General features: G+C 39.3%; 1 protein-coding gene across 1 annotated transcript; it reads left to right on the top strand.

The window, feature by feature from the left end:
• The first annotated feature begins 1,247 nt into the window (after positions 1-1,247).
• On the top strand, positions 1,248-15,234 carry tfap2a (transcription factor AP-2 alpha). Its single transcript, XM_028434390.1, is given in 10 exon segments — positions 1,248-1,431; positions 5,105-5,521; positions 6,519-6,570; positions 7,988-8,210; positions 9,979-10,037; positions 10,040-10,096; positions 11,371-11,461; positions 11,806-11,856; positions 13,593-13,695; positions 13,697-15,234. Coding segments are annotated over 10 exon segments (1,275 nt in total). The 5' UTR covers positions 1,248-1,395; the 3' UTR covers positions 13,883-15,234.
• Positions 15,235-15,929: the final 695 nt, after the last annotated feature.

Genomic DNA, 15,929 nt, shown 5'->3' on the forward strand with positions numbered 1-15,929 from the left:
ACCAAGCTCTGGTTTGATGGGTGTGTGTGTGTGTGTGTGTTGAGGGGGGGTGGGGGTGCACCGTGCACTGGGACAGCTCTGCTTCAAAACTTCAGTCCCCCTTAAAGCAGCGCCCCCAACTATATCTCTTGATTCCCCCTCCACCATGCACCTCCGTGCACGCTCCCTCTTTTGTCCAGGCCTGGTGAGGTTCTGTGTGTGTGCGTGATGCGCGTGTGCGTCTGTGTGTGGAAAAAGAAACGTTTGAAGTCCAACATAAAGGCGCGTTTTAAAATATTAACAGCATGAAAATCTATAGAGTTCGTGCGCAATTACGCACTAAATATGTTCATATCTGGAGGTAGCATGGATGAAAGGAGATTTGCTCCATGTCACTATATATATTGACAGACTTATTTTGGTCTGCTTGTGAAACTTCAAAGTTTTTTTTTTTTTTATTTAGATATATTTTTTAGGCTAAACCTTTGACCATTATCACCTCCACAAGCCCACGTGTTGCTCTACAGTGTGCTATGCCTCGGTGTGTGTGTGTGTGTTTATGTGTGTGTGTGTATGTGCGTGTGCGCACTGAGGAGGGAGGGAGGGAGGGGGTGTCAGAGGAGAGGTAGAGCTCATTCGCTCCAGGCCTGAGGGGTCTACATAAGTATGTATTAGAAATAAACAGAGGATAAATAAATAATGAGCCACACAATAGCGTGAGTGGAGCTTTTTGTGAGGAGGTAATGATGTCGGCAGTTAACTTTCAAGGTTGTTTTAAATATTTTTTCATTTGTTGGGAGGATTTAGATTTTTGTATTTCTGACCCAAAGTGGAAGATGAATAAAAACTGGTTTACAACATTATTATTTTGCCTCCTTTTTAGCTCTATAATTACACATTTCTAACATTTTTATTAGAGCTACAATTTGCCTAATCTTTAATTAACTTGTACATGAAACTAATTCAAATTATTACATATTTCTTTTTAAAAACATTATTTTACAGTTTACACCTGATATACACACAATTGGATTTGATTCACTTGTTTTTGTATTAATATATCATGATTAAGTTATTTCTAATGATAATTTTCGTTTGATAAAATATTCTAAAGCAGAAAAAAACAACATTTAAATCGCACCCACCCCTCTGCGCTTCTTTTTCTGGCCTTTCTCAGGTGTCTGCTGCCTGTTTAAGCCCACACCCGAAGCAGTGCGCATGCGTCACAGGTGGCCCCGCTCTGTTTTTTTTTTTTTTTTTATTACCAGGTGAGGCGATCCGCTCCAGGTAAAGAGTAAGAGCGGTTTACACCGGGACCCCGGAGGCTTGATGAGATAGTCTGTGAACCGGAGCAGCGCAGAGAACTACCCACACACCCCCCCACCCTTTTACGCACCGAGGGCACGAGGACAAAGAATGTCAATTATGGGCAAAATGGGGGAATGGCAGCAGGTAGGTGCTGCTTATACTTTGAGACAAAGACAGATCCATGAGAAGTGTAAAAAAACAAAAAACAAAAAAACAACAGTGTCGCTGGTTAGAATGAGGCTAGATATTTTAATACAGGACACCTGGATGTTAAAAAAATGGAAATTTTGGGGTTATTTTTCGTGCTTTGCGTTTTGATCTTGAATCTATGAGGTAAATCGAATGCTGGAGGCGTTTGTGTGCACATATTTTCTTCATCCAGAAGACGTGCTTGCGGGAATAGATTTAGATTTGTTATAATTTGTGTGTGAAAGTCCACAAAGTTGGAGAAATAAAATAATAATGACAATGTGCGCACGTTTAATTGCATTCTCAAAACTCACTCCAAATTCCACGATCGCTTTATATTCTTTCGATTGTGAAACAAAACAGGCCCTGCGTAATCCACTTTATTCGAAACCCGTTGAACCATAATGACAAAGCCTCCTCCGCCACCAAAACAGTATAATCCAGCCTGGATTCATCCCTGAAACCTGGATTATCCAGGTTCCAGGCATGGCCAACGCCTTCAGGAGCCGTCGACCTGTCTGCTGACCCGGGACCCGCTGGGGTGAAGGCTGGCCCGGCGTCAGGGCACCGCCGGGCTCTGCTGCCGGACATTTGAATGAAACTGCACTGCGTTGTTGTGTAAATCATTGACCCCGCGCCCTCACACAGGTATTCAGTGGACCTGTAGTGCTGAGCTTTTTACCATAACATTTAAAGAATGCCCTCTGAAGGTTCCTGCTCTCAATGGGATTGAAATAACAGTTTTGGGGGGGCTTAACATATATCAAGGTGGGCTACAAAGTGTGCGTCAGGGTGCCTTATTAGCATTGGCATGGGCTGGTTTCACAAGAAATCATGGTAAACTTTTATTTACTTGTGGAAACAAAAAAGGCAAAAACCACAAACATCCCATTGAAATAAATTATAATATTGAATTTACTCGTGGGGCTTTAGTTTTACCTGTGCATCAGTGTGTGTGTGTGTGTGTGTGCAGATGAGGGGGAATGAAAACGGCTGTTGATATGCTAATGAGGCCCTGTGCCAGTGTTATTACAGAGCAGCTCCAGCCCTCCTCCACTTCCACCATTAGAGGGAGACCTCAGAGCGCAAGACAGACACACAGCAGCCCCCCTCGACTGCAGCCTTCAAATAAAAAAGTTCTTTTTCCTCAGCAAAGGGAGCACAATTCACTGAGTGAAAACAAGAACAAGGCTATACTCAATATCCATCTCAACAGCCCATGAAAATGCTCTGGAAATTAACTGATAACATTAAATATGAAGACTGCGAGGTAAGGGGCTCGTTTCTAGATTTGTAACATTTATTTATTGTTTTTATTATTATGATTGATAGAATATTTGTTAAAAAAAATTGTTTTATTTATTTTTAATTTTTTTTTTTTTTACAGAAATACTAATAAGTGACATCCTGTGCCCTTTAATCGATTTCTGGAATTTTAGGCTAGCTATTTCTTTTTTTAAAAACCAAGTAACCATTTAATATTTATTAACAATATATTTTTTACTTATTTAATAATATTATGACGTTGATTGTTTTATAATCTAGACAATTTTAATGTTTTATAGAAATGTGTTCATAATATTTAACTTTTGAGTTACAAATACGACCTTAAGGTGAATTTATTTGTCATTTATAAATTAGATAAAAATAAATCGCATATAAAAAAACAAAAAACTTAGGAATATTGCTTTAAATCGAAAAAAAAAAAAAAAAAAACCCCAAAACAAAACAAAAACGAAAAACATAGGAATATTGCTTTTAATATTAACTAGTGTAAAATAAATTTGTTTTTTTACATTATTATTATTTCAAAGTGGATTTGAAAGACAAAGGGGAATTCTTTGAGAATGTGTGCATGCATATGGTGGCGTCATTTTTTGTTATTTTTACAGTTTGAGTTGATGATTTTCTGCGTGTGTGTGTGTGCGTGGAGTGCATACACAGACTGCAGTTGTTGTCACGGGCTTGGACAAAGTTTGGCTGTAATATCGGTGCCTTGTGAGGGAGTGGAGAAGCCAGTTGAACGTGTTTTTAGCCGAGCACAGAGAGAGACAGACCGACTGGAACAGGAAAGCTACAAAACTCAGCTCTTTTTATTCGCTTTAAATGGTTTATAGACAAATGACCAAGTCATTCAGGTTCCTTTTTGTGGAAAATATTACGATCCGATCCAGCTGGGGGTGATTTTGGGTTTAGATTGTCTGAAAAGGTGGAGTAGAGGTGTTTTTTTTAGCCGTGCGTAAAAGTTGCTTTTTGGAGCGTCTGATCCAGCGGCCCCCAGTGGGGTTTTAGGTTCTTCTCCGTCGGGTGATAAGTTCAAGTTAGTGGGTTTTGGTTCTGGTTCTGGAGGAATCGGAGACTCATGGAGGAGGACAGCTCGCTGTCGGAGTCTGAGGTGGAAGACAAAGAGACTGGTGGTATAAAGGAGCCCATGACAGCGGCGTCTGCTGCTGGATTTTCACCCAGTTCAGAGGTGCGCATATTGTTTCCTTCCTCTGCTTCTACTCCTTCTTCTTCTTCTTCCTCTCTGTGGTCCACCTCGTCTTTCTTTCACTTTTGCGCTTTGGCCCTGGCACAAACACCCCCACCCCTCCCTCCTCTCCCTCTCTGATTCGTCAGACTGGAGTGAATGTCCCTCTTTTTTTGTTTCCCTCCCTCCCTCCCTCTCTTTCTCCCTCTCTCTCTCTCCCTGCTCTCTGATTAGATATACTGATTCCTCCTTTCAATGGACGTCATTTAAGCGCAGACTACTGCCCTGAGTTGCGTCCTCCGCTTCACGCCAGATTCCCCGACTATTCTTTTTCTTATTATCGAGCCTTCCCGTGATTATTAATAGTCATGAATGCGTTTTATTAGGAGTGCGAGAGGAAGACGAAGACGCGACTCTTTTCCTAATATGCGTTCAAGCGAAGGGAAGGTAGCACTGTGATAAAAGCCCGGAGAAACAGACAAGCAGAGGGTTTTTTCCCCTTCTTCATCTTCTTCTTCGTCTGCCTTTAAATAACTTCTCCACCTTAACCCACCGGCAACGACGAAAACCTGCAATTTTTTTTTTTTTTTTTTTTTTTGAAAGAAAAGCCAAATGAAGGGCAGCGGGGATCGAAGCATTCGTTTCTGATGGATTATCGTCCTCCTTCAGGGGCACAGATCTGATCACCGGGGCCGGACTCTTTTCGGGGGGCCTCTTGTTTTTTGGGTTTTTTTTTTCACCGATTTATTTCCCTTCACCCTTCCAACCAACACTCACTGTGTTGTTTTCCAGCTGAACATTTTCTGCTTGAATCTTACCAAATATATATATATTTTTGGCATCATGTTAGTGCACAGTTTTTCTGCGATGGTAAGTTTCTGCTATCCGACACTTAGTTGTTTGTGGGGGGGAAAAACACACAATATTTTCTGAAAAATAAATACATCTCACAGTAATATTTTAGATGTAAAGGAAAGTTTATATGTTTGAAGCTTTTTGGTTCATATTTACTGTACTTGAAATGATTTGGGATTTACGCATGAAAATATTGTGGTAACGCCTCGATAAAAGCCTGGAGATAAAATGTGATATAAATGGAAATAATGATGGAATGGTTTTAGGCTAAAACACTCTTTCTTCTCTGTGTTTTCCACCCAGGACCGCCACGATGGGACCAGCAATGGGACAGCCAGGCTACCTCAGCTGGGCGGCGTCGGTCAGAGTCCCTACACCAGCGCGCCTCCACTCTCCCACACGCCCAACTCGGACTTCCAGCCCCCGTACTTCCCCCCACCATACCAGCCCATCTACCCGCAGTCTCAGGACCCTTACTCACACGTCAACGACCCGTACTCCCTGAACTCGCTGCACGCCCAGCCGCAGCCGCAGCACCCGGGCTGGCCGGGCCAGAGGCAAAGCCAGGACAGCGGCCTGCTGCACCAGCACCGCGGCCTGCCCCACCAGCTGTGCCGGGAGTACCGTAGGGAAGTGCTGCTGCCCGGCCACGGCCTGGATTCGGGACTGTCGGACTCTATCTCTATCCATGGAATACCTCACTCTTTAGACGACGTACAGGTGAGGCTGCGTTTACCTGCTGCTCTGATTTCTATTTATTTTATTTATCTCGTAGATACTCATCATATTACAAAGAAAACTGCTGTCACACACACAGCTGCTGTCATTCTATTAACATTAAAACAAACAAGAGGAACGCTTGGTGTTGTCATTCAATAAAAGAGCAGGAATTAATTTAAAAATAATTAAATTCGTTTTGTAATATTATCAATATTATTATTTGACAATAATGGCGTCAAAAAGACATTCAGTGCATATATTTAGGGTTTTATTTTTCCTGCTAAATAAATAGGATAAACTCTGAATTTGTTTCATATGATAATAATACAAATGCAATACTTTACTTGACTTTTTAATTTCAAAGGAAATACATTTAAAAGACAAGAATTTTAACATTCATATTTTTTGTTAAATTTATTTGTTTAATTAGATTTTCTTTTTGCACACATTTGTCAAAAATAATTCACTACACGCACGCTAAAGTGAAAAATTGAGTTTAGAAAATTGTTTGGATTTTTTTTTTTGTTGTTCTTAAAGATGAGTGATTAACGAGCTCGGAAATTGTCCATATATGAGCCCCCGCTTTGAGTGAGCTGAGCTCCCACTTTAAAAAAAAAAAAAATCAGAAACAACACCAATAATCCTCTAATTAGTTCATAGGCCTTTAATAGGCTGCACCGCCATAATTACTACCCAATCTAGATTAGAAGTTTCCCTGTGAGTAGAGACAATCTGAGGAGCGAAATTAGGTCAGGATTATGGGGCGACGTGGCTGCGTTATTTAAGTCTGACTTTGTGATCTATAATGAAAGCCGTCCGTCCAATGGAACCCATGGAAGAAAAAAAAAAACAAAAAAAAAAAAACACACACACACCCATGGACGTATATTATATAAATGTCACGGGCTTTGTCCGTTCGTAATTAGTATTCTTACGATTATAGTTTTAATTTGTGCTAAAAAAAAAAAATGCGCTTTTCTCTGCATTTGTGCCGCAGCCTGTTGAGGATCAAGGAATTCACATCCCGGACCAGACTGTAATTAAAAAAGGTAAGCAATTTTTATACGAGATGTGGTGTTTTCTCCCACACACACCACACGCACGCACGTACACACGCATGCATGCGCGCCATTCTGCTCGACAGAACATGATGCAATGCGGTAATGCCTGACTGATCCTAATACGCACAAGCCCTATTTTTCCATCCATGTAGCGCATCTTCAAACTATAGCTGCACTTTTTTTTTCCTCCATGCACGTATCCGTGCACGGAGCCTCACAGTCAGGGCTTCAGAGCAGCTGAAGCACTGGGCCTGGCACTGGGTGCAAACTGGGAGAAATCTGCTATCAGACTGTGGTCAGATATAAGATGGAGCGCAGGCCCCAGTGCGCATGTGGAGAAACAAATCTAGGGCTTGGTTTTGATATAAATTTTTTTAATTAAATTTCATATTTGGGGCACTTTGGTGTGTGTTTGCTTGTTTGGGTTTTTTTTTTTTTTTTTTGCTGTTAAACTGATTTGATTACGATTCTATTGTTATAAGAAGGAGGGCCATTTTTAGCCAATTTTCATCATCGCACCAAATTAGATTATTTCTTTGTTTTCTGTTTTTTTTTTAATCCATTCTTCACCGTTTATAAGTTACCCACACGTCGAAATGATAATTGGCTTCTTATATTAGTAATCTCTAGAGTTCGTTTAACTCCTATTGTCTCTATTAGGCTCCCTTGAGCCATTAATGTCACAAGTGATCTATCCAAAGGCGCACAGTCGCTCTTTGTCTCCGGTTACTGCACACACCAAACGATGGAAAGCCCGGCAAGAGCTGAGCCACCCATGCCCCACTCTCTCACACACTCACTCACACACACACACAACACACACACACAGACACACAGCCTTGGTGTGAAATCACACACGGGTGATGTGTTTTGCTGGATACCGAGGATATGTCAAAATAGGTAGACTTTAACAAATCCCCTCGCTAGTTGTAAGTGAATCGGAGGTGCTTTGGTGGTGGTGGTGGTGGTGGTGGTGGTGATGGTGGGGGAATCTGTATTCTGTGCGCTGGGATGCTGATGAAAATGTGCACAAAAAAAACAAGTGTGTGTAAATGTTCAAAATAGCGTTAAATGTTACACTGGAATTTAATTTAATGCATATATATATATATATATATATATATATATATATATATATATATATATATATATATATATGCAAAGAGGCTGCAAAAATATGATTCTGATTGTGATTATTTGAAATTGAATTCTTCAGGGCCTTTGTTGTTCACTTTCAATGCATGCGTTTTGCTTTTTTGTGCACGTGTTGCAAAACTGACCCCGAGGCCTGTAACCCTTATTCTAATTTTTCCAAGTGAAGGTTTTGCATTGCACGAAATTCACCGTGCACACGCCTCTCTCTCTCTCTCTCTCTCCTCTCTCTCTCTCTCTCTCTCTCTTGCAGGTCCAGTGTCTTTATCCAAGAACAACGTGTCCGGCATCCCCATCAATAAAGACGGTCTTTTCGGGGGGGTGGTCAACCCCAACGAGGTGTTCTGCTCGGTGCCGGGTCGCCTGTCCCTGCTCAGCTCCACGTCAAAGTACAAGGTCACGGTAGCTGAGGTGCAGAGGACGCCTCTCACCGCCCGAGTGCCTGAAGCATCCCTGCTGGGCGGGGTGCTGAGGAGGTGAGCGCGCGTGTGCATTCGCCTATGTGTGTGTTTCCTGCACGTGTGCGCGCATCTTCCTTCCTCTCTCTCCTCTCTGTACCAGGAATAATTAAAATCGACCATCCATGACACCTAGCTGCTGCATTTAAAGCAGGGGGGTCTGTTTAACTCCATATTAACTTCCCCTGCAACGCCACTGCTGCTGCTGCTGCTGCTGCTGCTACATTAATGGAGGCCTAGTCTGTTTCAAGCCTGGCGCTATAGGCCCAGTGAAGGCATTACACATGAAAACATTGGTCTCCAGTGAACTGTCTGCTCAAGTGCTGCAGACACAGCCAGGAACGCACCGCCTGTTAAGCAGGGCTTTATTTATGCACTTTGTACAGTATTTGTCTGGAGCTGTAAAAGGCAGCGGCTCCTTCAGCTATTATTTATTGTTTGTGCCAGGGAGGCACATTTGAATCCACTTAATTCACCACCATGATCACACAGATTTATCAGACAACATGTTATACATTTTAAATGTTAAAATAATGTACAGTCCTAATGTAAAAAATTCTATTAAACACAAGTAAAGTATGACAATATCTTTTTTTAACATATATATATATATATATATATATATATATATATATATATATATATATATATATATATATATATATATATTTCTGATCCTATACATGCACCAAATGTTCGATACACTGAGTTCACGATACGATAGACGATAACGTATAGGATATTTTTTGGAAAGGGTAAAAAAAAATGCAGTTGGAAAAATAATGACGCTCTGAACGTATGACCTTTTAAAACCAAACTGGAATATACAAAATAATCAAAATGAAATATGTGTATGAAATAAACATTAACAATCTGATGTGTACTGTTTCTGTAGATATATTTTATTCTATGATATCTATCCTATACCCTCCACGATACGTCTTGCAACGTTTTCATATCGCAATATCTTCTCGCACGATATATCGTCCCACACTTTATTCGATACGCAACGATGAATGAGCTAAATTGACTTTCCCCTCCAAATTCTTAAGACATATACAAGTTATTCTCTTTCACCTTAGATGCATGAATAACCTGAAATTTCATTTAATTCCTTTACCTACTCATCTTGTTTTCCCACTATTCCTGATTTTGGTTGTTGTCACATCAAAGTCGATTTTTTTCCCCATCCACTCTGACACTGACCATGTTTGTTTAGTTTGTATGTCTCCAAATGTGCGTTCACTCTCTTGTTGTCATTTTAAATGAGGAACAGATTCAAAAAAGAAAAGAAAAAAAAAAAGAAGTTGAAATCATATGCAGAAATGTCTCTATTCAAGCAACATATTCAGTCACATGGCTCCCAAACACAACAGAATATACATTTAATTTTAAATACATTGAGCACTCTAAAAATATAATCATTGTTTTGGCCATTTCTTACATGGTGACCAACAGAAATAGGTCAGTGACCCACTTTGGGTCAGGAGCCACAGCTTTGTGGAGCTTGTAGTTTATTCTAAGTAACATAAACCTGTATTTTATGTCGAGTCTAATTATGCAAAAAGTGAACTGTATTTTCTTAGATTATAGATTAGTCTCCAACTATGTTTTTTGACAGTCTACACATGGCTGAGTGTCACTTTAATCATGCCTGAATGGAGCATTTAAAATAAAAATAAAATAAAATATATATTTGTCTTTAAGATGAAATTCCTCTACACGAGCTTCTCTAAAAACAATATACGTTTTTTTTTTTTTTTTTTTTTTTTTTTTTGTGTCCCAGGGCCAAGTCTAAGAACGGTGGAAGATCCTTGAGGGAGAAGTTGGATAAAAGCGGCTTGAATTACCTGCAGGGAGACGCAAGGCGGCTAACGTCACCTTGCTGACGTCACTAGTGGAAGGTGAGTTGCAGTAAATCACGTTTGTACTCTGGGGTTGGTCGCGCGATATCAGGTGCAACCCCCCCATAACCCCTCCCTTTCCTCCCTTTCCTTCTTTCTGTGTCGGAAATCAGCATATGCGCTCATCCGTGTAATGTGGACGACTTTGCCTCGCAAGTAATAAAGCATGAAGGGTGCATGTGTGCGTGTGCGCGCGCGCGTGTGTGAAGTGAATGTTCGCTGGTTATTCCAGTAGTCGTGCGTGATGGCTCCACGTGCACACACACACACACACACACACACACACACACACACACACACACACACACACACACACACACACACACACACACACACACAGAGAAGCGTTGTTGGTTGGCCTTCGTCGTTCAGAAGCGCGTGCACTCGCGGGTCCGCGGCTCGTGGCCTAGTTTATCCACCAGATTAATTGTGTTGAAGTCCAGTTAATTATTGAGTGCTGCTGTTTATTGGGCACCGCTGAGCTTTTTCACCTCATGGATGATGAGAAGTCGATTGATTTATTAGGCCAGTACATGAGGCATGTGTGCAGGTTTTTAATAAGGACTTTATTCTTTCTGCAAACCTTGTTTTGTTTTTTTCTTTTTCTTCTTCTTCACTCCATGCAAATGCGTAAAGCTGACCTATGTGTGTGTGTGTGTGTGTGAGAGGATAAATGAGTCCATTACGGTGCGTTATAGGGAAGATGTTTTTTTTTTTGTGTGTGTGTTTTACTGGATAAATCCATTGTGCTCGCAGTGCATGGTCTCCTTTTTTTTTATTTATTATTAATAATAATATTATTACGCAGCGCGGTGGTTATTTTTCCAAAAGGTGAAAGTCTGCGATGCTTCGTCGGTTCCCCGTTAATCATTATTGCTGTAGAAACGCACGCGCTGCTTTGTAATGAGCGTGCACTGCACACAGGTTTTTAACGTTGATCGTTCCCTGCATGCTGTTTAAAAAAAAGAAAGAAAAAAAAAAAAAAAAAGCCTGAATCTCATTGGTTTTTTGTTGGAAATAATTCACTGGTTTTGGATTTCGTCCCATGCATTCCTGTGATCTGCTGGACTTTCAATAATGTGCAGCATTGGTAATCAATGACATGGTGTTCACGTCCACTTTTAGTGTCCTGTGCGTCGGACACTTGTGGATGAGGGGCAACAAAATAGAATTAAAAAAAAAAATGATCAAAAGATTCTCAGCGTTTTATCTGAAAACACATTCATATTCATAGTGTTCACGTGTGTGTGTGTGTGTGTGTGTGTGTGTTCCAGGTGAAGCGGTGCATCTCGCCAGGGATTTTGGTTACGTGTGTGAAACCGAATTCCCAGCCAAGGCAGTAGCAGAATACGTCAACCGTCAGCAGTTCCGACCCAAACGAACAAGTCCAAAGAAAAAAACATGCTGTTGGCCACAAAGTGAGTGCAACGATCACCACTTTATCAACACATCGCAATCATTTCCCCCTCATTTTCTGTTGCTGTGCAGTGGTTAATTTTGTTGACAAAAAAAAAAATAAAAATAAAATAATGATAATAATTCTCAAAATTTTCGTCAACTACATTTTTCAAAGTGACGATAATTACTGACTAGATTTTTTTTTAAAAAAAGAAAAGAAAATACATATGAAGAATAACTATAATCAAAATATATTGTAATTTTTGTTGTTCTAAACAATAATTTTGTCACATGGGACAGAATTGAACAAGTCCAAAGGAAAAAAAAACAAAAAAAAAACAAAACATGCTGTTGGCCACAAAGTGAGTGCAACGATCACCATTTCATTACAATCATTTTTTTATTTATTTTTGTCCTTCTCTTCATTTTTTTCTGTTGCTGTGCAGTGTTGATTTTGTTGACTGAAAAAAAAAAAAAAATCGTCATAATTTTCGTCAACTACTACGATAATTAATATGACTTGATACATTTTTTCAACAGGTAGCCAAATATATTGATATTTTTGTTGACTAATAAAAAAATGAAATGTGATTTCGTCACACGTGACGAAAACCATCAGAACTCATGTGATCACGTGCTCTCGTGCATTGATCACATCAAACCTGTCTGTGTCTTGTGTTTACAAACAATAATAAAATCCAACATCAGGTTGATCAATAGGAAGTGAATTTTTAGTCGAGTACACATTCAGTAAAACTACTGAAAGTGAAATTGTCCTGATGACTATTTTATGACTGAAACTAAATTTCATTTGGTCAAAAAAAAAAAAAAAAAAAAAAAAAAAAAACTAAATCCAAATTTACTGTCAAAATGACCACTGGTGCACACTTGATTTTTCTTTTAAAACATATTCATTTTTATTGCATTTTCTTAATGATTCATTACATTTTTAGCACAGTTCCTTTAATTCCTTTGACCAAAAATCCCCCAAACTCCTGAGGATTAAATGAATCAGAAATAATCCAGGCTTCACTATGTGGTGACTGCACATTCCTCCTGTTGTTTATTGTAATTTACAGTGACTGTGTTTTCTTGCTGTGTTTGGTAAAACATGAAGGCACAGACCTGAGGCCAGCATTTAATATTGATGATACTCTGCTATAATCAAACAGCTGTCAGCCATAATCACTTATGGAGTGTTGTTAGGATACCACGAGGAAAAGCTGCTTTAACTCCACAGTTAACGTCAAAATATCATTTCTGAAATCACCTTTAAGCAGTGAGAATAAAGGAATAAAAGAAACCTGGTGTGGTTGACACTAGCATTAGTGTTTTTTTGGCTGGTGTTAACTTCTCAAAATTGTTATACTATAATTGAAAATTAGAAGTAAAACGTAAACTATTACGCTGAGTGCTTGATTTCCACTTTTGTAAATTTAGCTGCAGGACATTTTTTTTTTTTGTTCGAAGTGATTTTTTTGCAATTTTGGAAAGAAGTTTAGTCAGCAAAATATGATTGGTGCCAGGATTTTACTTTTAGTGGAAATTCAATTTTTATATATTGTTTATTTATTATATTTTTTTACTAAATTGTCTTCTAATACAGTGTTCTTCAAATGGGGGTTACGCGATGGCACTACAGGAAGTATCCTTGAGAGTGGGAGAAATTGGAAAATTAACAAATGAAAGCATTCATTTTTATATATAATAAAAATAGATGGGCTTTGATCATGTATATATATATTATAATATATATTGTTAAAAATGCTAATTATAATAATGATGATGAAAATGATCTTAATTAGAACATCAGCTGAAAATACAAAGGTCAGTCCTTGGTACACATCACCAGGAGGGGGAAATGATTAAAACTATAGAAATACAACATCTTTTCATGAAACACTACATCCTGTTTAAGATTCCATTTGTTTACAATGGGATTCTTTAAAATGTGTTTTATTACATCATTTATTCCATCATTATGTTCTGTAGTTTTTTTTTTCGCATGGATTCTGAGCAAAAGGGGGTCCTTGGATTCAGAAATAGTACAACTTGAGAACCACTATTCTAATATGTACCTTTTTTTATCTGTCTTTAGGCAAGTCTGCAAAGAGTTCACAGATCTGTTGTCCCAGGACCGCTCGCCGTTAGGAAACTCACGACCCCAGCCCATCCTGGAGCCGGGCATCCAGAGCTGTTTGAACCCACTTCAGTCTAATCTCTCACGGTTTCGGGACCCCGGCCCTGTGTGCGGCCGTCACGGCCCTGCAGAACTATCTGACCGAGGCTATCAAAGCCATGGACAAAATGTACCTCAACAACAACCCCAACAGTCACTCAGATAACGGCTCAAAAGGCGGCGACAAAGACGAGAAGCACAGAAAGTGATGTTTCCAAGCCTCCATCATCCACCCTTAAGGGCCACATCCCCCTGGGGGGCTCTTCATCTGCTCCAACCACCCCCCCTACCTCCCTTCCACCCCTTACCATCCACTATAAATACTATAAATACCTTATAAATATTATTGATAAAGTTAAACGTGCCATTTCCTGATCTTGCGCGGTTTTACTTGTTTTTTTTGGTTTGTTTTCTTTCTACATCCCACTTTGGATTCAGTGGAAGAAAAAAAAAAACCACGCAAAAGATTTCTCTTCTTCCAACACCTGAACGATGTTTTTATAGAAAAAATAAGAGAAGGAGGAGGAGAGCGAGGGGGACAAAGGTGCAGCGCGGCCTCAGCCTGAGGACTTTTACGCACTGGACTGAAACCCACCCCCCACCCACCCACCCACACACCAACAAGTCCCCAAGCTTCTTCTTCGTCTTCTTCTTCTGATCTGAATTTAACGATTGTGACGACGGAAAAGCCAACACTAAAAAAGAATGAGGATGAATTCCTATCAGTATTGTGAATAATGAACTCGAGAACCCTCCTCACATGTCCACGCCATCACTTCAGTTGTAGAATCACTTCTTTCTCTCTCTCCGAGCGACCGACTTGAACTTTTTTGAATTTCAACACGATTCACGGTTATATAAGGGAATCAGTGTTCATGTATGTATATATTTATTTATGTGTAATTTAATGGGAATTGTAAATATGGTGCGTATGTTGAAACTTCTTCTTTTTTTTTATTTATCTGGTGCCTCCTGTTTTAGTGGGTTTTTGAATATTTGGTTAGTTCATGTGATTTTATCTTAGAAAACAAAAGTTTGGGGTATTTTTTTATTTCTCTGGGATGTTTCAATTCAGCCCTCTTGTAGCATGTTGAGGCGACACTGAAGCAAGTGAACAAATTTAATAGAAATAAACCTCCATATCCTTCTCTCCATACATCATCCTGACTCAGTTTTTTTTTTTTTCAAACCCCAAGGAAAAGAAATCTCCTTCTCCTGTTATTTTATGTTTTGATACAAGCTTCTATGTGTTGTGCTGATCACTTTCACCTCCTGTTTTCTCTCCTTCCAAGCACCATAAAAGCAATAAATGGAAAAAAAAAATGTCTTTTTTTGATTTTAGTTTTCAATGTTTTAAAAAGACATTCAACAACATTTTTTTTTGTTTTTTGTTTTTTGGGGACCACCTGATGATATCTTTGTCATTGTCCGATAATGTCCAAAAATTGGAGGCTGGTTTTAGCTGTATTGTATAGACACGTGCTGGCAATAGTTCCTAATGCCTGTCAATGTATTATAGTCCTTTGTTGCCCAGAAAAAAATAAATATTTGATACGCTTCATCTGGATTTTTATTCATATCTTTTAATTTTTATTCACTGTGCTTAGGTATTTTATTTTTTTTTTCTTCTTCCTCTGGTGTTTTTTTTCTTCTTCCCTATTCTGAACGGCTGCAGTAATTGAGTTTAAGTCTCCCTTGACGATTGCTCCCTGCAATAAGCAGCTGAACTCATTGTTTCCCTCAAGTATAATAAAAAAATAAATAAAAAAATCTTACTTTAAACTCGCTACTTCAGAGCACAGGATCTTATGCGGGCCAAATGGCTCACAACAATGGATATATTCGCGTTTGAAGTGCGCAGCGTCGGCCCTGCAGCTAAAGAAGCCTGTGTGAGATGTATACAGGCCTGGTGTGCAGTGTTTGGTTCTTACAGGCTATATTTGGCTCGTTTATTCTGTGCTGGAGCCTTTATTCAAAGACACGCATCAAATATTTGTTATGTTGTTTATTGCCTCTCTCAGTGCAATCAATGCACAATCAGCGCGCTGCGTTTTTCTTTCTTTCTTTTTTTTTTTTTTTTTAATAAAAAAAAATGTATTCATCATTATTTATTTTTTAAGTCTAATGCACATTCTTTGGTTGGTTGGTTGGTTGGTTGAGTGAGTGAGTGAGGATGCGTGCGTGCAGGGATCCAGCCTTGCATAACAGTTGAGTTGCATTGATGCATTATTTTTTTTTATTTCCTTTCTCTTCCCT

Source organism: Gouania willdenowi, chromosome 20, assembly GCF_900634775.1.
Source record: "Gouania willdenowi chromosome 20, fGouWil2.1, whole genome shotgun sequence".
Classification (NCBI taxonomy): domain Eukaryota; kingdom Metazoa; phylum Chordata; class Actinopteri; order Blenniiformes; family Gobiesocidae; genus Gouania; species Gouania willdenowi.